At 32.6% G+C, this 25796-nt stretch overlaps 2 protein-coding genes across 2 annotated transcripts in view; one reads left to right on the top strand and one right to left on the bottom strand.

Moving 5' to 3' along the window:
• Nucleotides 1-6541: 6541 nt before the first annotated feature.
• LOC129218618 (protein N-lysine methyltransferase METTL21D-like) lies at nt 6542-16768 on the top strand. The gene is made up of 4 exons (XM_054852939.1): nt 6542-6819; nt 11412-11592; nt 12433-12552; nt 14515-16768. Exons 1-4 carry the CDS (start codon nt 6542-6544, stop codon nt 14632-14634), a joined length of 699 nt encoding a protein of 232 aa, XP_054708914.1. The 3' UTR covers nt 14635-16768.
• Nucleotides 16769-18611: 1843 nt separating this feature from the next.
• Nucleotides 18612-25796, bottom strand: part of LOC129224810 (E3 ubiquitin-protein ligase Su(dx)-like) — a 49029-nt gene continuing 41844 nt past the window's right edge. Inside the window, exons 20-21 of the mRNA XM_054859360.1 lie at nt 23705-23906; nt 18612-19379 (exon numbers count right to left, since the gene is read on the bottom strand). Of these exons, the coding sequence (XP_054715335.1) occupies nt 19207-19379; nt 23705-23906 (375 nt within the window). The 3' untranslated portion in view covers nt 18612-19206. The remainder of the gene's footprint in view (nt 19380-23704; nt 23907-25796) is intronic.

Raw genomic sequence — 25796 nt, 5'->3', positions numbered from 1 at the left:
TGATTTTAATGAACTTGGACAATGACTATTTATTTATTTATTTTTAAATGCTTCCTTGTTATGTGTTTAATATTTTATTGCTACCCCTCCCCTTTCCATAAAATATCTAAAAAAATTCAAACGTACCGGTTTTGAATCCCATCACTGAACCAATCACTAGCTACCAATCACAAATCTTATAAACGCGAAACTTCCGAACAAAAAACTATCATGGCGATATATTTTTAAACATATGAAATTCAGTCCCAAATTTTTGTTTTCCAAGATCAAAGTTATTTTTCAAAACTCTCTTGGCAGCTACATTTTCTCCCAAAGGAAATACAGTGCCATGAAAGTTTCGGATATTAAAACGACAAAATGAATAGTGTCATTCGTTATTTAGATTTCAGACCGTGATGCCACACAAAATGTCATAATTTAAAGTTTGCTAAAAAGATGCATGCGACACGATCTTTGACATTTTCAAAGTTTCAGTGTTTACACAAAGCAGTATGCTTTTAATCTGGAGAATGTATTTTGAAAATGGTCTCCGGAAGAAGATTGGCGTTTCAAAAGATGGAGAAGGATTCGAAAACTAGATGAAGAACATTGTTTATGGTTAAGTTGAAGTGAAGCCTTTCAAAATGTTTGGAATATATTGTCAACCTAATATGATTCTCGGATCATAAATGTAATCACTTTTATTTGGGTTCATAGCTAACATGAGATGTGGAAGTGAGATACGTAATTAGAACGGGGATTTTTGCAACGAAACTCAATACACCATTTAAAAATTTAATTCAACCATTTAATTTATTTAACCGCCATTTAATTAATTTAAAATATTGAAAAAGGATGTATTTGAGGCTGAAAATAGCTGTACGTTTAATAGGATCTGGTGGGGTAAAGTGGTCATAAAATACAGGTTTTACAACTTAGGTAAATGATAAATACAGGAATTTTCCTGTACAACTTTTTTTTTTTTTGTCCTTTTACATTGCATTAATAAAGAACACGCTGCACTGAATTTTCGAACAAAAAATTGATTTCAATTGCTTACTGGCATTTTCGTTTTCATGTGTGTTAATGACCTTGGGTGTGGTAAAGTGCTCATAGTTTTAAAAAAATCTAAAGTCATAAATAACCGTTATTTTTTAATGCTCAGGACACCTAGTTTTTAAAGGAATTTTATTTTAAAAAATTGCAAATTTTTGATGGTCAACTATGGTCAAAAGTTGGTTCACCGAGAAATTTCATCATATTTCATTCCTGGATTTCATCAGTATCATCAGGAAGGGTGGGATAATTTGCAATGTTTTATTTCTTTATCAGTATATTAAAGATAGCTCCTGAATAATGTCTAAAATGGATTTACTTATAAGCTAAACAAGTTAGTTATAGCTTAGGGACCACCCTGTGGGGGCTCCTAACTCCTGAAAAACTGGTTGATTCGTTCCTAAAAAAAGGAAAAGTTTGAAAAAAAAAAAAACACTTCGTTTCAAGTGCTTGAAAACGTTCAACATTTGGGAAAATGTAGATGCAAATCTTGAATTTTTAAATTTCTAACGAATGTGAGGGGAAGGGAGGGGGACACCAAATTGTGCCAAATTCAGCTTCTTGCTACACCCGGCATCAAAAATGGACAAATCATGGTTCTCAAGTTTTTGTAACATATTGCTTGAGATAAATTTTTGTGTGACTCACATATTTCTTTCTTTCTAATTATTTGATTCCAAATTCAGAGTTTTGGAAGTTCTTCATTGTTAGCTTTTATTTTACTTCTACCGCATACTGTTAATCTGTTTATCACAAGAAAAAAAATATTGCACTAGGGTAACGGCACCAGTAACAGACAGTCGTAAGTTTGGATTTTGATAATAAGAATTTTAGGCGGATAAAACTGATGTTGCTGTAGCTCATGAATACGGTGCAACCATCTGGTGTTATCATGGTGAAATTTATGAGCCAGTTGGTATTTGCAAGCAGTGGTGGAAAGTTATGAACAACTACCACGAGGTCAGCTGGTGCTTCATGTTCATTTAAATTTAATAAAGAATTAGTTCTAAAAATAAAGAACTTTTGCACGTTTTGAAGAGAAAATGTAAATTCTGTCCATTACTCATTTTTTCCTCATCCTGTTACTGGGTATCATCAGAATTATCGGTGTCTGTTACTGGGGGGTTGGACCTTTTTTCAAAATTGAGCAAATAAAAATAGAATTAACTAATTCAGAGGGTCCAAAAGCAACCAAACGTTAGATGAGATGTAGGTGCATGAGAAAAAAATAGTTTTAAAAGTCTAAATACATTAAAATGCTCAAAAAAAAAAAGAGTTAACCTGAGATTAGCGCATCCAGGGATCTCCCCCCCCCCCTTCGGGTTTGGAACAGGGTCATAAAAACCTCTCCGACCTGTGTTGAGCATGTGTTGAGTTCGTCCCTTCCAAATCAAAACCGTGGATCCGTGCTTGCGGATTTACCATGTCACAAATATTGCAATTGCGAGAGAACCAACGACCTAAGGTCCCGAAGGGAATCCAAAATGTCACATGGGAAATATTTTACAACTATTCTATTCACGTCTAAGTACCTCCCCCCCCCCTCAAAAAATGCATTACCAAACCTGTAAATCCGCCCTTGCTTAGAAAAGGTTCATTTTGTAACTTTGTAACTTTTAAACACGCAAATTCAATATTTTAGCTTTTTTTGAGCAATCACGAATTGCTTACTATCCTCACTTGTCCAAAGTTGGTGTTGCTCTGATCTTTCAGATCACCTTGCTTACAATTCATCTGAGTTTGATTTTATTAATATTTTTTGAGGGCTTAATTCAGGCAGATTTTACTTTTAAAAAAAAGGGGGTCTTTTGTGCAAAATTACGTTTTTTCAGGAAAATAATAATACGTTTTTTTAGGTACCAATATAGATGAATTTAAACAGTTAACCTTCATCTAAATACATAATTTCCAGATTACTAATTCCCATCATTTAAAATTGAAAAGAAATAAAAATAAATTATGTTATATGCTGTAAATCCTTATATATTATTTCTGTAGCCTGTTTTAGGTTTCTACGCGAGATTTTCCTCAATTCTTGATCGATTTCTTTGATTTACACCTTATTTTAAAGCTTATCGTGCAGGCTACTGACGAAAAATAGACCCACGGTCTAAAAATTGTTTTTTCGGGCAAAAAAAACCTGTTTTAAAGAACCAGAATGAGGTTTTTGATGAAATTTATAACTTTAACTTGCACGGTTACCAACAGAGCTGAATAGCTTGATAGGCAGAGCGTTCGACTGGTAACCAGGAGAATGCGTGTTCGGGCCCACGTCCGGACAATCTGCATCAAAAAATTAGAAAAATATCGCGCACTCCATGAACAATGAATATTAAATATGAGGGAATACATGGGGTAAAGAACGCTCTTAGCTGTTATGAAAGCTTGATGCAACACGGAGCATAATTGATACTCAATTGTAAGTTTGTTTTTTTTTAAGCTTTGGCTCCGGGAAGAAAATTAAAGCATACTGTAAGCGAAAATATAAGTATCATGTTTAAGATTTCAGACTACATTGGAATTGTTTTTTGTTCAGTAAAATATAATAAATCGTATTTTGAAATATAGATTCTTCTAATGAGTTTTTGACTCTTTGTACAAATAAAAAAAATACTACCTCAATTTAAAGGGTAATATATATATTTTTCTTCTTTTTGCAAAAAAAACAAATAGCGTGTCACATTTTTACTACAGTTGAAAAGCTACGCTTAAAAAAGAACTTAGTTCAAATTATTTTGTATTTTAACCGTGCTGTTAAATGATGAACACGTGCTGCCATCTAAGTTATAACGGTTCAAACAGCCTGCGATAACAAATTGTAAAAATTGTAACTTCGGACCAGTTTGGGCTGTCTGACATAATGGCAAATTTACAGTAATATTACGCATTACATGTGCTCATAACATACAACGGATAACACACGTAATAAAATAAATGCAGTGGGAATGCTATTTGGTGTTTCGACTCCTTTATGCAGGCTACAGTTATTATTCAGTTAAGTTGACTGCTAATCGAAGAGTGCTCTTCCCTTTTTTTTAAAGCTTTGACTCCGTCCAGACCACTGAGCATAATGTAAGCATAAAAAAAAGTATTAGATATACCTCAAGGGAATCCTTTTTGTGCAGAAAAACATTTTCATTGTACGCTGAAATGTAGATTTTTTTAATAGCAGTGTTTGAACTTTTGTACAAATGAAAAAATACTACGCCAAATTAAAGCTACGAGTTTCAACCAGTAAATCTTTAATTATTTATTCGAATACGATATAAAACATTAAAATTATTATTAACTTCATTAGTAAGAAATCATTTTCTACTCCTCTGCTTTCGGTTGAAAAAAAATACATTTTGTCTACGTTCGAAAAGTTACACTTGAAAAACGGACTCAGATCAACTGGTTTTGGTTTAGAATTTTAAGTGTTCGATTAAAAGAAAAACAAGTGGGGGCTTTTAAGCCGTACAGGTTAAAGAAGCCTGCTATGGGAAATTGTTGAATATTCAAAAATAAAAACACTTATTTTTTCAACCGAATTCATTACTTCTCTAGAATGTTTGTTTCAATCGCTACGTGAGATCTTCCTCATTCTTTAATCAAATTCAATGTTTTACGAATAATTTTAAATCGTATCGTGCTGGCTAATGACAAAACATAGACGCATGATCTTATTATATTTTTTTCGGCGAGAAACTTTTTTACTGTGTTTTATTACGCATTCCTTCAATGCATTCGAAAAGGAAGGCACAGTTGCTAGGTTTGTTGAAGCGTCGTACTTTTAATCAGAATGGCGCCAGTTCAAATCCGTGCCACTAAATATCTCTTTAATGTTTCTTTTTTTTTTCAGTCAGATGCTCACATGGGCAGAACTGTATTTGCCAAAATTATTGATTTTTTACGTGTCACTCAGCCACACTTTTAATGATATTTATATTTGCATTGAAAATACGTACAACCAAAAGGGGAGCGATGATCAAATAATCACAACGTTGTATTTAACGAGGTTTTGTTACTGATGTCTTCAAATTACATGCCTTCTCTTGTGCGCTTACTTTTTTCCGTTTACTTTTTTCGGTTTTTATTCATAATATTCTTTCTTTGAAATTTTTAAAGAGCGAAATGCCTTATGACACGATTCGAAGTACAGTGCGGAGTTCCGCACGGGTCGACTAGTAATTTTTATTACAAGTGTGCTTGTGGTTGTCGGCCATAGACTCATTATCTGTACTACTGCATCCAATCACCATTTTTTTTTATGGATACGCCTCGCATTACCTATTTTAGGAAATCACCAGTTATAATATAATTGTTGCTAATTTCTTGGCCATTTCCATCCCATTCCATTTTCAGAAACAAGAAACCCAACGAGTAGGGTCCTGCATCAATTCATGATTGGAAAATGTATAATTTGAATTTAAGACGTCAAAACTCAAATGAATACTGGATGCATATTTTTCCCCCCTTCGCTTTCTAATAACCTTGACATTAGCATTTAATCTGAACATTCAATGCACATATCTTTTCATTATTTTTTGCAATACTATTCAAAAAACTGACAATCTTTACATTTTTCACAGAATCACGAGTATAGCGTCTTGCCCACCGGTGAGATTCAAACCCACGACTTCCTCAGGTGTCATATAAGGGACTCTAGTCAGTGGCACCCCAATTTAAACTTCTTCAGAGGGGGGAAATTCTCACTTTACCGAAAAGAACTCCGAGTTTTACAGAATATGATAAAAAATGAGCATACACATATTTACTAATAACAGAACTGAAAGTCTGTCTGGTCTCTCTCAGGACCTCTGTGACGCGCATAGCGCCTAGACCGTTCGGCCGATTTTCATGAAATTTGGTACAAAATTAGTGTGTAGCATGTGAGTGCACCTCGAATCGATTTTTCGAAAATTCAATTTTGTTCTTTTTCTATTCATTCCAATTTTAAGTAAATTTTACCGAGCAAATTATCACAACGTGGACGAATAAATTACAAAATTATCATAACGTGGAACCGTAACATGGGCAAGCAAATGAATATAGGGAATTGGCGAGAATTCCTCATCCATTATTTGTAAATATACTGTCGAACCAAATGATCTTTTAATTTTTTACTACGGGCAAAGCCGTGCGTGTACCACTAGTATAACATAACGTCATACGGGAACCCCAGCTCCCAGTATTTTTTGATTGAGTTTTTTGCCAAAAGTGTGAGGAAATTGTCTTGAAGTGCTTCAGTTCTATTAGTTACTTATTATCAATCAGTTATAAGATGTTAGTTTCATCATTGCTTCTGTCCTCTATTTTTATTTTAAAAGCGAGGGAATGTCTTTGTTAAAGGAGCATGGGAACCTACCAGTTAGCTACCGGCCGCTCAACGAACGCAATCTATGAGTTAGCCTTCAGTTCTTTTTCATATCTCCATTCTTTTTTCGGCAGTAAGAAGTATTGACTGTAACTGCATCAATCGTTATTTTGTAAACAAATCAGACGCGTTTTCAAAATTTAAGTTAGCATGGCAGAAGTTGCAACTTCAGTTTCGATACCTGTAAAGAATGACACTGATGGCAATTTTGAATTCGTTAGAGAATTGGAAGTTGAAAGTTGTGACAAAGATCTTAAAATCCATCAATATACGGTGGGTGATGTAGGATGTGTCGTTTGGGATGCAGGTATTGCCTTAGCGAAATATTTAGATCACAGTAATAATGCTAATAATTCTTTCGTCAGTAAAACTGTTATTGACATCGGCTCAGGTACTGGAGTTGTTGGGCTATTTGCTGCTGCTTTAGGGTAATAGTTTATTTCTTTATTATTATAAATTTAATTGTGTTTGAGAAAAAAATCCTCACATTTTCCCTGTTAGACAATTTTTCCAGTTTTTGTATGCATAAAGCCTTTGTCGCATTTTAAAAATTGGAAAGCATTGCTCTCGGGCAAAATTACCTACTCCAAAACTCATAAGTTCGAGCATCTTAATTTCGTACTTTAAGTAATATACTTTGCATAATGTTTTAAAGCACCAGAATAAAGTAATAATACAATTTTATTAAAATTTGTAACACGTTTTTTAATAAATAAAAGGTATGATGTATATTTGAAGTCATTATTTTTTGACCCTATGTCAGAAGCAGTAATTGTCTTAATTATTGCTTTCAAATCCAGTGTTCAGTTGGTTAATTCGTCCATGAGAATAACAGCTTGCCAGTATTTTTTAGACAGGTGATTAGAAAGAAGAAACTGCATGATTTCAACTTAAGTAATAGTGCAAATGTCACAAAGTTACATGAAGGGGACACAGATTCTCCAATTTTCAAAAGTCTTAAAGTCAGGTTTGGTTATAGGTCTGAAATTAGCTACTCCCCTTGTTTTACTACTTGAACTTTGCTATGATTGTCCACAATTGCTAACATAGGCCAACCTGTGATCTTAATGCCTTGCTAAAATTTTAAATTCTGTTATCAATTTCACAGAAAAAAAAAATTTATACACATCTTGAAAGTCATAGTAAGTGTCATTCCAGGTATCTTGGAGCCAGTCCGAATAACTTCTGCGACTTTCCATATTTTTGATATTATAATATACTTTAAAATCATCAAGCAGAAATCATTTTTTATGACCTTGCCAGCAAGAATATATCGCTGGGACTTCTAGTTATTATTATTATTTCTAAGTCAAATAAACTGAAAAATTGAAAATGATGTGGGACAAAGTTATTCAGACTGCCTCAAAGATACACTGAATGACTACTGCATCTGTTTGAACTAAAACATCAGTTTGTTTATAGTTTAATGTACTTGAATTTTCTCCAGTTGGTAATGAAAAACTTTGAATGAATTTTTCAATTCAGTGTAATTTCTAAATTTTTTCAATTTCCAAACATGAAGACTTTGTGCTGCTTGTTGTTGCTTAATGCATAATAAGCAAAAACTGTTGGTCATGATTTTTTTTTTAAACTGAAATCTGGCAAATAATTATTATTATTTTTTTTTTAATGTGACCACAATCTCAATGTTAAAGAGGCAATATGTGAATCTGTTGAAGTTCCTACCAAAATTTCTCAAATCCATTTCTTAAAAATAGTTGGGGGTGGGAGATTTCAATCCATGGAACATTCACTAAAGCCTATACAGTCTGAAGTTGTTAATATCAAATTAGGATGCAAAAGTTAAGTGTCATTGCATTTTTTTTTTTGGAACAAATCTGATATACCCCCCTCTTGGCGACTTTTTCCTGTTGGCGCCAAAAAAGCGTCGCCAAGAAAACTATGTATGACGTCATATGTCATACATCGTTCTTAGCGATGCTTTTTTAGCGCCAACAGGAAAAATTCAAATTATGTCATTAATTATTTAATGAAATTAATGCATTAATTTTTTTCCGTTGTTTCTCCGGGATACGAGCCCTCATTACGAAAGTACTATGAGACCTCAGGCTCGCCAGGACCTCGCTGCCGCTCGGTCCGTTATCCCTCCGACTTTTAATATACATCACAGTCGGATATAAGTCACAGATCTCCTCCGTTCAGTATACAATAAAGTCACAGATTTTATGTGAAATTAACACCATTTTTGTGCTACAAAAATGCCAACCAGACCAAAATACAAACTACCAGAAACACACTAAAAACACAATAATTCAAAATATGTTCACTTACCTTTTTATCTTTTCTTTTACTTCCTCACGTGAGGCAGTGCACATATGTTCCGCTCTTAGGGAAATTATCCCATTTTTTATTATCATTACTTTACAAAAATATTTAAATTATGTTTGTTTTGACAAAAAAAATTCCAAAAAAAACAACCTTATTTTACTTGTATTTTGTACTCCACCCAATTAATTTCGCGAATTATTTCCAAAAACTTTACAAACATATCCTCATTTTTGTATTCACAATTTTTTTTGTATAAATAATAAGCTAAATAAAATTTAAAATCCCCTAATCTATTATATGTTGGTAGAGTACTTTTAACGTGTCTCCATGTGGATTCAATTGTGTTAGTGTGACATTTAGTTTCTGGATCTACAAAATTAAGTTTATGGTTGACTGTTAAATGCTCATACCCCTCCTCCCCCAATGTATCATATGTCCTCCAACAATCGGAGTGCACCGTCGTGCCTGGTAGTATCCACTGCTTAATTGCCAAAAATAGAGTTTCCCTACCCCTATCCCCAACAGCAACCAAAAAAGTTTTCCCCGAACCCCGTTCAACCCCCCCAAAAACCCATTGTCCCTCAACTGCATGTCCCCGATTATATTTTCTTTTCCCAAATTTAGATTCATCAACTTCAATAACTTTCCCAACCCCCCCCCCTATTTGTTCGGATTTTAATTCAATGTAATTTAATATTTCTTCATTAATATAATTTCGCCAATCGGCTAAAGTTTGTGATGAAAAAAAATATTGACTTTCAATATCAGCAGTTTTGGTCCCAATTAAAATCTCATATGTTATCAAAAAAATCTCCTCTATTTTCAACTTGCTAGAACTAAACCATGACCCACTCCTGATCGTTGCTTCTTTTCCACAAACAACACCCCCAATAACCTTTCTAGAAAAAAAAATTAACCCATCTGAACATTTTTTAGTTTTTTTAATTTTCATAACAGAATTACATCTAGAACATAACATTTCATTCTTAAGTAAACCAATTTCCCTTAAAAATTCTAAAAAAACCTCTTTATTTTCAATTAGTTTAAATATAAAAAATCTATTTAGGACTCCGGTACGTCCAAACGTTGGACGACCTGACGAAAAAGAAAAAGAAGATTCATTCAAAAATTTCAATTGATACATTTGGACAACATCACAAACCGAACTCATAATTAAAATAGAAAATTCAACTAAATTAACATTAAAAAACAACAAGAAAAAGAATACTCTAAAATAAAGTTTGAATTGAAACTTTATTTTAGAGTATTCAACTTAAAATCTCCCTAAGAGCGGAACATATGAGCACCTACCTCCTACCACACACACACGTGCAAAAAGACAGACTTCGAGAAACTACTTTCCAGCGTTCAAGTTGCAAAACCAGGGTTGCCAAGTTATCGCCTTATTGGCGATTTTCGTATCGAGCGAAAAATTAAAATCTCGCCAAGAGGAGGGCATATCAGAGGAGAGCCTTTTTTTTTGTGCTTTAGTTGCCAAAGAGTTTTGCTCAGGAGTAGATATGTACCAAGTACTTGGTAACTACTTGGTACTCGGCCAATTTGTAGAGTACTTGGTACTCGGCCAAATTTTGATCAGATACTCGGCCAATACCGAGTAGTTGCAAAAAATTGAATATTGTGGAAGACAGATATTAAAATTTATAAAAAAGCGCAAGCATATATAATATTCTGATATCATTTACAATTCAAATTTACGAGTCAAATTTAAATTTTGAGAATAATGAGGTTTAATGCTTCAGTGGCATAAATCTTTTTATTTTAACGTCCCCAAAGTTAATAAAACTTATTTATTAAAAATTGTGCAAAAAGGGTAAGTATAGAAAATATGGAATTTTTATATTAAAATGAATTTTTGCTACAAACAAAAATTAGTTATAAGAAATATAAAAATACCTTTGCTTAAAAAAATAAAAGGAAATAAAACAGCATTAAAAGCACAGTGCAGGAACACTGCAGACATGTGTTTTGGCATTGCAAGGAATTCTTTTTTCAATGCACAAAATGTGAGTTTCTTTTAGCCCCTATATGCTTAGAAATGTATTATCTAAGAAATTTGTTTTCCAAACCTTTAACATTACCTGTGGAAGACTTTGTCAACACTTTGTCATTGTTTTGTTAAAATTCACCGCAGGCATGTAAGATAATGGAATATGATTTTCTCAAAGGCAGAAAAAAATGTTTGCCCATGTTTTTGATTTTTTCTGGGGGAGGGGGTCAAAGAGGGCATACTCAATACAACCTAAACCACATATATGTAAATACATTTAATTTCTCAAAGCTAAGAGGGTGGGGGGGGGGAGCATTTGACTCCCTGAAAAATGTTTGAAATGATTTGGCTGATTAATCATTTCAATTTTGTGAGAAGAAGTAAAGTGTATCTTAGAAGTGGGCATTAATTGATTTTTTCGGAAGTATGACTGCATCAGCTTGTACTCAAACTCGCCAGTGCTCTATACCACTAAAAAAAGCGAAATATTAAGAATAAGTTGGTGCTGAGAGCATATTAAGGTAATTGAGATGTCATTGCATTATATCATCGCCTCAGACCAACAGTAGGATATCTTAAGTGTTATTACTGGGATTAGATGTCTTAATTTTGCTCTGAGGCAAAGATATATCAACTGTTTTTGATGTTTTTGATTCTGTTTACTGAATTTTAATGCTTATATTTCAAGTTATGTGTAGTACTTTTTATTTTTAATGATTTTAGTGCAGATGTTTTGTTGACAGACTTACCAGAATTTATACCTCTAATACAAAAAAATATTGAATCCAATCAAGATATTCTAAAAGGCTCAGCTTCTGCATCTGTTCTTGTGTGGGGAGAAGATGTTGATAAATATCCAACACCTGATATTATTCTTGTATCTGACTGCATCTATTATGATAAGGTACCTGCTATTTTTATTTTTTTCGTTCTCAAAAACTATCCCTTCATTTCTAACAAAAACTTGTGCTTGTTCAGGTGGAGAGGAATCGGGAAAAATTTGTAAGCTCAAAAGCATTTTAACAAAAATGGCTTGTCAACTATTTAGATATTCACTGAATCTGATATTTTTGCTGAATACCAAATATTCAGTTCAAATTCCAACTGTATGTTTGGACAAATACCAAATATTTGGTTAAAATATACTATCTCTGTTCACGGGCATGCACAGCAGGACTAGAAAAATCTTTAAAACTTTACATGTCCTACCGGGCATGTTTTTCTAAAAGGTGCATGCCCGAATAAACTTTTACATGCCCAAGTTTTTTTTAATTGTATAATAACAAAAATATTTGAGTTTGTTGTCTAGTATTAATCACACAAAAAATTAATTTCACAGCTTTATATCTGAATCAAGAATTATTTCAATACACAACATAAAAAAAAGTTTAAATAAATAGTACATAATAAGTCATTAAAATTAAAAAAACTTAATTTAAAAATTGTAATAATTACATGCCAAACTGGGAATGTAAGGGTAAAAGATTCATGCCTGATCGGAATTTTTACATGCTCCAGGCATGTTGGGCAATATAATTTTCGAGCCCTGGTGCACAGAGGGGAGAAGGGACACCTGTTGGCCCGAGCCTGTAGGGGGGCGGCCTAAATATTTTTATCATTTTCCTTCAAAATTGCCTGTTAAGTGCCTTTTAAGTTTTAACATCCTTGTTCAATTATTGTTTTTGGAAAACTTTTGTTCTGATATGATTTCTAATTTTGTTTAATGTATAATCATTTTCTGTAGTCTGTAGAATGTCTTGTACCAACTTTAGTAAATCTTGCAAGTAATAAGACAGAAGTATTGATTTCATATGAAGATAGAATAATTGGGAACAAAAAGGAACTGCTGAAACAATTTTTAGAGGTAAGGTTTAAGTTACCTGTCGTGATTGTTTTCCTCTTTAATTCCATCTACGATGTAATTGTATGAGATTCAGGATCTCAAGAAACGTGAATTTTAAAAATTATATTTTTCTTGTATTGGATTTTTTTTTAAATTACAATCCCAATTGCATAACAAATACCAACTGTTGTCCATATTTATTCTTATTTTTTAGCCTACTTTCCCAGTAAAAGTCAGAAAAAGAAGAAAAAAGCATGAAAGAAGGCTTAATGCATCTTAAAAATATCGTGAAAAAACAAAAAAAAGTCAAAAATAAATAAAATAATTAAATAAATATTGAAAAATTAAAAATTGGAAAGTAGGGTATTGAGATGGGGAAAAATGTCTGTCGGTCTGTCTGTCTGTCTGTCGGTCTGTCGGTCTGTCTGTCTGTCGGTCTGTCTGTCGGTCTGTCTGTCTGTCCCCCCCTAATAACTTTTGAATGAATAGTCCGATTCGAACAAACTTTTTTTTGTTCGAAAGATCTCGGCGAGGACACCTCATTCCCATATTTCACTTTTTGATTTGAACTATTTTTTGTTCAATTTTGAACAGTTCAAAAAAACTTAACATTAGCGCCTACGGGGAAATTCAAAGCAATTCCGAACTGTGAGGCGAATTTGCTTCAAACAAGCTTTTTAGGAAAAAGCTTTTGGTAAAAAAACTTGTATATAAGATATCTTTTTGATTTGAACAATTTTCCGTTCAATTTTGAACAGTTCAAATCCCTTAACATTAGCGCCTACGGGGAAACTGAAAGTCAATGTAGATTCCGTACTTGAAGGCGGATTTACTTCAAACAAACTTTGTTGGAAATAGCTCTTGACGACCTACTCCCGACTCCGACTCCGAGAATTTAGGGGGACCTGACACCGACTCTGACTCCTGTTCCCGACAATTAATCGAACTCCGACTCCCCGACTTCGACTCTGACTTCGTAGCTTTGGCAAACATTTATACACGGAGGACAAATGACTGACTCCGATTCTTGGATATTCGACTCCGACTCTTTTATCCCAAAATGAGATTGACTCCGACTCCGACTCCGCTGCTGTGGTTTTAACTGTGAAATAATTATTGTTGATATGATTTGTTTTTATTTTCACGCTAAAGTTTTAATTTAGGTATTTGGTTTTCGGTGAATAAACTCGAAAAATATGCGCAGACGATTTTTCTTTTTTTTTTTTTTTGACAATGAAAATTATTTCTTTAAGTTGACATTTTATTGTTTTTTTTTTATTTTGGTAAGTGCATTAATTCGTTTAAAAAATTATTTTCGGCAACAGGGGAAAAAGAAACGATTTTTTTTATATGATGTATTTATTTTAATGAACTTATTATTATTTTTTCGTTTTAAAAGCTGTTAAAAAATTTTTTTAATGGAAAGAAGTGTATTAGCTGCTTTGTTTAAAAGGTGCTGCTATTTTATTTGTTCGTTTTTTTGAAGAAAAGTAAGGAATATTTTATTCCTAGAAATCAGCTTAAAATATTAAAAAAAATATGTTTGAAAAAATTTGCGATTTTAGCTATTTTTGAGAATATTGATCAGGTACTAGAAAGTAGTATGGGTATACGGGAAAGTAGGCTCGTCTAGTTCTAGACGGAACTTCTTGTTGTTTTTGAATTAATCTCAATGTGCTTTCAATATATTATCAAATCTTAGAATCCTCTACAATGTAATCAGTCATATATGATTCTTTTTTTATTGTAGTATTGTTTAACCTTGAAATTTCTTTGTTGGTCTTTAAAACAGATAAAAAAAATCGAGTGCCTAGTAAATTTTTAAACAACAATGAAGTTGTTTCTCCAAGTATCATAGCTGTGTGCAAGTAGCTTCCTATATTGTTGCTGTTGTGCTTAGAATGTTCTTCGTAGCTTGTAACTTGATATTAAATGGTACATGTTAATAATTTGTGTTAATTTACAATTTATTTTTCTTTTTAGGAACTAAAGAAATCTTTTCAAATTCAAATAATCCATCCATCTGAACAACATCCTCATTTCCAAAGTCCTGATATCCATTTGTTGAAATGTAAACTGAAAAATGCACATGGAAATTGCTAATGATTGCAAAGTTGATCACATCAAACAGTGGGATGCGTATTAACACTCTCAATCACATTAGTTGAACTTGCATTTTTATACAAAAGTTAAATTTCATTAAAAGTGAAGCTGAGAAGGTTATGGACGAATTGAAAGGAAAACTAGTTTCTTTTTCCTTAACTAAATGAGCTTAAACTTCAGGAAATTAATTTAATATGTTCCATGCTCATTGAATAATTATAAGAATTATTCTATTTGAATTTGTGTGACATAGAATGAAATCAGTTCATTGTGAAATTTGAAATGTGATGATATCATAAATTGTGATAAAGATTAGTATAGCTTAATTTACAAAATGCAAACAATCCTTTGTTAGAAGAATGTAAGAACCCTTTGATTTTCAATTTACTTGAAAATGTGTTGAAAAATTCCAAAAAATCAAAGATGGCAGTAGATTAATCTGTAGATAAAATATATTTTAAAATAATTTTTAGTACCTATATTAATTTGATATTAATTTGTGCCATAATTGTCATAGAATAAACATTACTGCTGTGTACATTATTTTTTTTAGGTTTAAAAAAAATTATCTGGCTTTCTTTCATATTTTTTGTTGCAACTTAAACTTTTTGCCCCCTTTTGCTTACATTTGATTGAAACAACAAATACTGTGGATTTTTTGGTCGAACACAAAAATATACATAATATAATTACAGTACAAAAAATACTTTTGTAAGCAAAACATTTATCTGCATGTACTATCAGATGTTTTAAAGTAGAGTAACGTATGTTTTTAAACTTCATATTGTAACTATTTTTAAGACTATTATCTAATACTTGCACTACACTGCAAATTATTTTCTAAGTTACTCCTTCGAAAAGTGGCACACAAGAATGGATTCTGATCAGATTGCTGAATATTCAGAAAGCGGTGATTTACAAAGTCTAAAGCTGTACCCAGATTTGCACAAGCATGCAGAACAAGTGACTGCATTTACATGACTTTTGTACCACTCCTGCTCTGAATCTGTTTTTCAACACTAGATTCTAATCTAAATACAGTTTGACAGCGATGAAATATCATTGCAACTTTCGTATAAGCTAGTAATTTCATTGAACATTTTACTATATTTTTCTACTTTTTGACTGAAACATTTCTATGGTAGTTTTGAAACTTTTACTGTATGTTAACACAAATGCCAATATGTTTTGTACACTTTACATAAGTAATAACACTCCAAAGTTTAGAAGAAATCAAAAATGAAAATTCATGTTATTTATTCGATTTGCATTAAATAGGAATTAACTGCTGTGAGAAGAAAAGAGCATATTTCTTGGAAGCCTTAAATGATTGAGTGCCTTACGTACAATTTGCATGTGCCATTTTAGTGTGTCCAGAGCATCCAAAAAGAAGTGATACATCATAAAATCTAAGGTAGTAATCCAACATTTGCACATTGAAACACTAAGATTAAAGAAACTTTAATGATGAATTCAATTCGTTTCTTTGCCTTTTAAAGTGATGTCTATACTGCCATGCTAAGCACAAATTTCATATCTGCAGATGAGTACAAAATGAGAAATTGCCTTTTTAAGTTTTACACTTCATGTACTTGATTCAGATGCCACTTTTCAGAATTTTTAGAAACATTTTTCCCATTCACAAATGATTACAAAGCATTGTATTTAGGTAAATTGTTTCAAAACACCAACTAGTGCCCATAACTAATTTTGATAAAAAGGGCAGATATGACTTTTGTTCTTAGTATGGTAGTATAATAAAAGGACAAGTTATTTTAAAGTATTAGTAAATATAAATTGCTTTTTATTTTTTAAACATGACACTCAGGAGTGATTCTGTGTAATTTAAAGTATTCTGAAAGAACAGAGAAGACCAATTAACGAAAAAAAAATAGGGATACAAGGCAGAACAAATTTGTGTATGTTCTACTAATATTTTAATAGTTATTGAACTATAATATTTTAAAGAAAATTTTCAGATATGCAATTAATTTGGTATAAGTCTTCGTAAAAAGTCTTTTTGACCTTAACTAAAACTTTTAGAAATCACATTTTGTGTCAAATTCATTTTAATATGAAACAAATTAAATTTGATGTAAGGAATAATTCATTAAGTATAACAAAATTTGTAATAATATTTATTGAAAAGTGCTTTTAAATAAAAACTAGTTTTTCTATCAATCTTGGTAATGTTTTTCTTTTTAAGACTAAATATATCAGCACTTAATACAGTTACTGTAGTATAGTACTGTTATAGTATTTTTATTTCTTATTAACTTTAAATGATGGGAATAATGCAGTGTTGCCAGATTGGGGGAAATTTCCCCCTTTTGGAGAAATCTGGTGCTCTCTGGGGAAATTTTGGGAAATGGGTTTTGAGGGGAATTCTTTGGGGAAAAAAATTTTCTTGGGGAAAACCTGGGGAAAAAAACCTCGGGGGGGGGGGATTTTTTTCGTATTTAGATTTGCGTCTAGAAGTAGTAGTTACATTGTTTGTATCAAACAGCGTTGGTTTAGCTTTGCTTAACTTTATGGAATTCGCATTTCCCATTATGTGGAATATTATGCTACGGAATTTGCATTAATGTTCTGCGTGAGTTGATACGTGAAATAGGTAAAAATAAGTGCGATGAAGAATGTTCTTGGACAAATATATACAAAAATCATAGTTTAAATATACATACAGAAACAGAGTAGTAAATACAAGTAGAAAAAAAAAACCTTTGGCTATTTCTTATCTTTTGGTCAGGCGCTTATGACTAGTGGTACCCGCACGGCTTTGCCCGTAGTAGAAAATTAAAAGGTCTTTTGGTTCCCCTGCATATTTACAAATAATGCATGATGAATTTCTCACCAATTGGCTTGCCGACCTTATGGTTCTACATTATGATAGCTTGGTAATTTACTTGTCCATCTTATGATAATTTTGCTCGGGAAAATGGAATAGAAAAAGAACAAAATTGAATTCTCGAGAAATCGCTTAAAGGTGCACCCCCCATGCTACAAACTAATCCTTTGCCAAATTTCATGAAAATCGGCCGAACGGTCTAGATGCTATGCGCGTCACAGAGATCCTGAAAGACAGAGAGAGAGAGATTTTCAGCTTTATTATTAGTAAAGATAAAGAGAAAAAAAAAAGGGAAGATGGGAAGAAAAAAAATGGGGAATTTTATAAGAAAATTTGGCTATTTGGGGAAAATTTTATTTTCAAGAGACAAAAATATTAGAGGTCGATTCATTTTATGAAAATATTAGCGGAAAAATAATTTTTGAATTTGGGGAATTTTGATAGAAAACATGGCTTTTTGGCGAAAAGTTGGAAGGGAATTGGGGAAATCTGGATTTGACCATCTGGCAACACTGGAATAAAGTAATCTAGAAATTTTGTATTTACATGAAGTTTTCCAATTAAAGGTTAATCTATTTAGAAGTTTTCCTGGCAAAATATGATTTTACACCAACAAACCTGTTTTTAAGTGTAAAACTTACTAGTTAAGGCTTGAGGGGGGGGGGGAACAATGAACGCAAACAATTTGTAACCATGACGACAAAAATTAGTCTCTTCAAATAAATATTAAAAAACGAGTCTAGACTTCGTCTCATTGTTACAGTAATCTGAAAAATAAAAAGGAACATCAATTACAGCTAAGTAAAGTATTAAAAAGGAGTTTGTGGAAAGGAAAAAAAAAACAGTAAAATCACTTTTTTAATTTTGATGACAGAGTATGGAAATTTTTTCGGTGAGAGGACTCTCACCGACAAAAAAGAAATTAACTGCTCTTTTTTTCCCATCGTAATTTTGGTTCAGAAATCGCAAATTTTATTTTTTCTTATCTTTCTTTCCCTGGAGAGTATCCGAACTCTTTTCAAAATGAACACTGTACTTAAAAATCAACTTTATAAGTTCAATGAATCCATCCATAAGTTCAATGAATTAATCAGGCAATTTTTTCAGAAAGAAAGTTATAAGAATACTTATCAGGAAAGAATATATTTATTACATAAATTTTACATAATATTACAAGCAGCCTCTCATTTTTCATTTGATTTGGCTGGTCAGTTTTCTTTTTATAATTTACAAATAGTTTTAAAATGTGTCAATCTTGGAATGTCAATATATATATATTTTTAGATTAAATTACAGATATGTCAACTAAACGCTATAACAAGTCAACTTTGTTCTGTCATAGCATTTGTATTCTGACAGTGCTTTCTTTGATCCAGTGGATATCCATAGGATTTTTGATAATTAGAGGCAAAAATTACCTATCTGGTTAGAATCATATTAAAATATTCCTCCATGATATTTATATTATAAACACCATAGATCATTTTGATATCCATTCTATGTTAGAGCAACTTCGCAAACGAACCCACTTAATTGATCATCTTGAATGTTTCAGCCCTGATGCAATGCTCTTTGTTCAGAGACAATTATTTCTGCATGGAATTCTAAGACGCTGCACAATTATTGCAACTGTTAACTTCTTCAGCAGCTTTGTCACGTGTAACTTTCAGGGACATCACATTTCTTTCGGAAGACATATCAAATGGGAATTTTTAATTCCTCATCTACTCCTGGGCAAATCCTTCAGTTTCTTCAATTGCATAGGTTAACTTTTCAATCAACTGTTCATAGCTTTTGTAAGGAGGCAAGTCTAAGCGATTAAAGCAAGTGTGACTCCTAGGTAGCCATGTTTCTTTTCCTACTTTCTCTATACAGAAACGTTGTGGACCATTGCTTCCTACAGAAAAGAAAGGAAATAGATAAATATTTTGAATACTAAGCTTCTTAGCTACCAAGTTGTCATGGCAGTAATAAAACGTAGTATCAGAGCCGGATCTATGGGGGGGGGGGGGGGGGGCAAGCCGGGGCTCTTGCCCCGGGCAGCAAATTCGAGTAGTGCTTCTGGCTGGGAAAAAAAGGCTTATTCTTAAAAAAGTCTGCAAAATACTCTAAGAAATAAATATTAAAAATATGTGGCGGGGGGGGGAGGGGGGAGAGATAAAGAAAGTAATGCAAAAGTAAACTAAGATAATTTAAGTTAACAGATGTGATAAAAAAATGTGTAGGAGAGATTTCATGCTTTCTCGTTTATTTTGCGGACAGTTGAAATAAACTCAGAGTCCTTTATTTTCAAAGACAGTTGCATGTTTTACAAAAGAAGTCGGTAAAACGGGCAGCGAACATCAAGCGTCTCTTTGCACAGGCCTTTTTAGGTGTTATAAAGGGGGGAGATAAATAAGCACTTTTTTGGTAGGACTGAACTGGACACGTGTACTAGCCATTCAAATAGATTCGACCTTAGTCCAATTAATTAAAAATCTATTAAATATTGATTGCTTCCTTGTTGATCAACTAGCTTCTAGCATGGGGGCCATATGGGGGGGGGGCTCAAGCCTCCCTTTAGAAGTTAGAACTTTCTTGCTTTTAGTACTGTTTTCTTTGAAAAATGTTAAAAAATTTCTTCTCCAGCCAAAAATTAATAAGGTATTAAAACTTTCAAATTTTAATGACTCTAATCTGTACTAAAATTGGTTTCCATGGCGAAAATATCTTGCTAAACCACAGGCGAAATATTTGAGCCTCCCCCCCCCTACAATTTTGCATAAAGCGCCCATGGCTTCTGGTGTAGGCACTGTGCTACCACGCATGGCGGCATATTTTAGGCGGCGGCACATTTTACGACATCAAGGTAAAGTAAAATATATGTACCTGCTCACAAAAAAAAAACCATAAAATAATTTTTCTTTCACAAATTTTCTGAAGCACCCTTTGCTGAGAAACAGGAATGAGGGTGGGGGCTGAGCCTGTTAATGTTGCATCATTTACAAGCGAATAAACATATTGCTCTCCGTCATGGCCGCAAAAGGAGGGTAGGGAGATAGTTTTGTCTCCAAATTTAAAAAAATGCTAATTTTGTTTTATAATTTTATTATTCTTCATTAGGAAAGAAAAAAATGCTATTAAAAATATTTTTGCTGACTCTTTTCTCTCTTTTGCTCTGGATAACTGCATTTTCTACAACCGAGAAAATTTTTCGAGAGAATGCCTCTTTCTTTATCTCTCCAACATCATAAAAAAATGTCTTTAATCTCGTTTTCAGTGCTTTAATTACGAAAAATTTCTGCCAGCGAGCCCCTTGGAAACTTCTCCTTCTGTCATCGAAGATTGGCTTAAATTGTGTTTTCGGAGCATTACTTCAAGAAACTAAAGGAGCCCTAACTTTTAACAAAAAAAAGCCTACAATCGCATTTTTCAGGTTTAAACTTCAAAAAATTTATAGGGATAGCCCCCAAAACTCTTCTCCCCTTAAAGTCACTATACATCGTCTAAAACTGCTTTTTTCGAACTACAATTTAAAAAAATCTCCCCCACCCCTCTTCTTTCCTGTCACAATAGGAACTACTTTACAACTGCATACTTGAAGTATAAAATTCGAAAAATTATGGGATGATGGACCCGACTCCCTTTCTCCCTTAACATTACTATAGATCATCTTAAAACTGTTATTTGAACCAAAATCTTGAAAATTTTCCTTGGACCTGCCTTTCCTGGAAATAATCGAATAAAATGTACTGTTGTATTTTGGAACCTCCAATTCAAAAAATTATAGGGATCCTCCTCTCCCCCTAACATAAAATTTATATCTGAAACTGCATTTTTTAAACTTCAATTTCAAAAAATTACTGGGAGGTAGCCCCCCTCACTCTCTTTTTCTGACTGAATATTACTCTTACGATTAATTTCATATTGCAGGTACTAAAGTCGAGTGACATGAATCTTGCTAAACCAGAAGCTGAATCTTCGTTCTCTCTCTCTCTCGGTGCATATTGAAACATGCAATTGAAACAATAAAGGGGCTGACAAAACTGCCGGGAGGTAACCCCCTGAAAACCTCTTTTTCTGACTGTATATTATTCTACGATTAAGTTCACATTACTGGTACAAAAGTTGAGTGACATGAACCCTGCTAAACCAGAAGCTGAATCTCCTCTTTTTCTGAATATTAAAACATGCGTTTGAAACAATAAAGGGGCTGCCAAATACGTCCCCCTCCCCAGTTTTATGACTTAGCGATAGCCCTGCTCACCCCTTCATTTGCTACGGAGCAACCCCCAAAAATGACTGTCCTCAGAATAAGATAAAATCCTGTAGAATTAATTCCCCTGAAAATTTCAACAGTGCAGATGATGCCATGAACCCCTTGTAGGCACCCCTTCAAGAACTACTTACCCTTTCAGAAACTATTTATATTCCTTATTCAATACACGTTAAGATTTCAAGGTGGCCCGTTTCCTTACAGCGGAAAAGTAGTGTAGTGGCAAAAACTGGCAGATTAAAAGCAAAGCAATCGTATCTGAATATTAAACTTGTTTTTGGAAGAAAGGGAATTGCGAGAGTATTTTTAATTGCAGTTTGTGCTACACTATACCTCTGTTTTAACAAAAAAAAAAATGTTCATAATAACATTTTTAGTATAAAATGAATTTTTAATCAAACTATACCACACTTTACAGTTTATTAAAACTACGAAAACGCAACTTGATAGAAAAATTTAAAGCAAGATGGATGTGTGTTAGGGGGGGGCGGCATTTTGAAGCTTTGCCCCACCTCTGAAAGTTCCTAGATCCGGCACTGCGTAGCATGTATAAAACATTACAAGAATTAAAATTCATACTAAGATTTTAAAGTTAATGCATAAAAAAAATAAGATTTTAAATAATGCATAAAAAAAAGACAATATACAGATCTGGAGAAGAAACTTGATAGAGAAAACAGCAATGCATCTTTCCTCATGCAATGAAAATTGCATTTGTAAAATTTTTACATCAATGTGTTACTTTTAACTTTTTCCAAATGCAAACATCCAAAGTTAGAGCAAAGCTAATCCGACAACATAACAATGATATGATCAGACTTTCTGTAGCTTTTACAATGCTGCCACATTAGTTTTGCCTCAACTATAGACACATCAGGACGAAAGTTTCAAGTAGTAATCTCAAAATAAATCAACTTTCAGAAGAAAAACGGACTAGTTTGTTTCCTATTTGAATACATCAGTGATTATATACAGTAGCACCTGTTAATAGCAAAGTCGAAGAGACCAAATAAAAATTTCTTTATAGATGTAATTTTGTTAAAACAAGATACAGAGTAAAATGTGAAAGGTGATTGAAGCAATTACATTACAGCCATAAATTTGCTATATATGGCTTCACTATAAATGAGTGCGACTATATACAGTTGGCTCTCTGTTTAACGATGTTCTATTTAACGACGACTTTTCATGGTCCCAGATGGCCCACTATTGTGTTAAAAGCATTCTATTTAAGGATGCTTTCTACTGAAGGACAATTTTTTGTGGTCCCTTGAAAGTCGTTAAACAGAGATCTAACTGTACATATTCTCTCTCTCTCTCTCTTTTAATTTTTCCTTTTAGTTAATGTGCTCCAAGAGCAAAATTAACTTAAGATTTTAAATCAAAACAAATTAGAAAAACAAAGTAAGAGATGTAATTGACATAGGTAGCTCCAATAAAAATACAGTTGAATTTCCATATAAAGAATTTCACATATCAAAAATTTCTATATACCGAATTTTTAGCAAATCTCTATGTTCATTGCATAGAAAAACTTTATATGCATCGAAAAAGATCTCTGTATAGGGTAGAACAACCAGTGAATGAACACCTAAGCACAATTTCATTTGTAAAAAATCCTAGCATTTTTAAATACTATTATATTCAGTTTGTAGTAGTTAAAATATTTTAATTGATCAATGCAAATATGTTTAAAATATTACAGGAACTCAAGTGATGAGGATGCAGCGCAGGGACAGCTGCGCCGATTGGCTCAACTGTTCTCCGCACTTTAGCACCTATTTACAATGATCAAATTAGCACCACAAAAATGTTACAAAAACAACTTTTACATCAAATATGCTTTTTTTCTAATGTTGCTTATGTTTTCATTTTACATATTATCTTAAAAACTTCAATTTTTTATGGCATATACTTGTCGTTTTGGCTATCTGATCAGTTTCAAGAACAGTTTAATTGAAACTTACCCATCAGTTCTGCAAAACCTCCAACCGGTACTCTACAGGTACCTGTAACAAATTGTAATAGTCTAGCTCTTTTCTCATTGTCCATTTCTCTCACAAACTGCCAGAACCATATAATTTGTTTAGCATTTCTTGTGTAATGCCTGTAAATAGTGTTTCGTTGCCAATCTTCAATGTCAATTTCTTGCATTCCACACAACATTAGCTAAAAATAAAATTTTATTATTTAGTTATAGCACAAGCCTAGAAATTACAAAATTTAGTGTAATAAATTTTAGTTTAAAAGCATAACAGGAGGAAGTGCAGTTTTTGAAAAAGCACCTTACCTATGATGTTTTGCAATTCTTTCAAGTTATTTAAATGAGGAGAAATTGAAAAACATCGATGTGGGGGCGGTAATCCAATGATTGACCAATTAAATTGAAATTATAAAGTATTTTTTTTAAACGTTTGATAATGTTTCTAAGCCTGATTAGAACATTAAATCATTGACACAGTTCAATAGATTGCGACCTCTAAACATCACAAGAAAATTACAACAGATAAATTAAAGTGTGAGAGAATTAAATTTAAAACCCATGGATAAAAACAAACAACAATGATTAAAATAATAAAAAGAGGTGAAAATTGTTTTTACTACTTTAAAAGGTGAACTTTATTTTGAAAGAAAATCATGTTTAAACTCAAATATCAAAAGAAAATGTTAGTCATATTTGAGACATTTAGTATAAAAACAAGCTCAATCCATTTTTGTTAACTTTACAGCAGAGACAAAAAAAAACATATCTTGCTCTGCCTACTAAAAGGCGTTGGTGTACAACTTCATTTTTTTTAATTGATTGTAAATAGTGTAATTATTTCCAGATTTAAAAAAAATGGCTGAGCTGATTTTCTAACAAAAAAAAAAAAAAAAAACCATAAGTGTAGTAAAATTTAATGCAATGATGGTAAGAAATGAAAAAAAACTGAAATCTAAACTTTTTTGAAACAGAATAAAATTGTATTATGAACTTAAGCTGAAAATTAGAAGATAATAAAACATGCCATTAGATAAATTATTGGATGTATAAGATTCAAAAAATAACAATCTAAGTGAATCTAATTTTCTTTTGGTTTCCCCATCAGCAACACATATATTGTTTACTGCATTTTCTTACTGATTGTGGTTCTTCACTATGTTTCTATAACATACATAGGATTCACCAGGTGTAAAGTAGCAGTTAATTTGAGAAAATTCAGAAGCTTTTGAAAATCATTTATCTTTTCGTTCGGCTAAACCCTTAATTAAAAGAAGATATGCTTACAGATTTAAAGAAAGTGTGCTGGCTGCCTCTAGTGACAAGTCTTGGGGCCCCCTTGGTAGATGGGACATGGAGCATCTCTGACTTTCCTAGAACTACAGCTTGAGGCACTTTTTTTGTCTTTCTACAGAACATAACTATTTGCCTGCTTATTCGCATTGGCTTTAAAACTTGAGGCTCCCCCTTATTGCCGACTAGCTGAAATTTTTGATGTCTCACATCTTGACTCATGCTCTGCCCTTGTGTTTTAATCTTATTGCAAAGTGCAGAGGTATTGGAAGCATCACCCCCGAGTTCCTATCACTTCAGTGACAAACCAGGTGGGTCATTCCATGCGAAATCAGCAAAATTCGCAAAAAAGTGGTGGCCGCATGGTAACAGATTTTTATGAAATTTGGTATACAGGTTCCTTTTATGCCTATATAAAAATATTTTTGCATAAAATTTTTTATTTAAATAGTTACATGCGATTGAAAATTGGTCAAATTGAACAGCATTCTCATAAATGCTAAATGTTGCACTTTTGAAGGCTTGTATCTTGTTAACTATTTAATGAAAACATAAAAGTTATATGTTTTTGCAATCTATGGAGTAGGGTAATCAATCTGAAATCAGTAAAATTTTCAAAGTTATTATAGTTAACTTTTAACCGAGTCTCAAATACTGAAAATATTTCAATTTTCTCATAATTAAGCATTTTATTTTTTAATCTCAATCTTTAAGAAATGCATTAGCTTTGATGAAATTAATACACAATAATGTGCTAAGTATCATAAAAGAAATACCTTACTTTT

The sequence above is a fragment of the Uloborus diversus genome, chromosome 1 (genome assembly GCF_026930045.1).
Source record: "Uloborus diversus isolate 005 chromosome 1, Udiv.v.3.1, whole genome shotgun sequence".
Classification (NCBI taxonomy): domain Eukaryota; kingdom Metazoa; phylum Arthropoda; class Arachnida; order Araneae; family Uloboridae; genus Uloborus; species Uloborus diversus.
The sequence above is the reverse complement of the archived record's forward strand: the minus strand, read 5'-3'. Positions and strand labels throughout refer to the sequence as shown.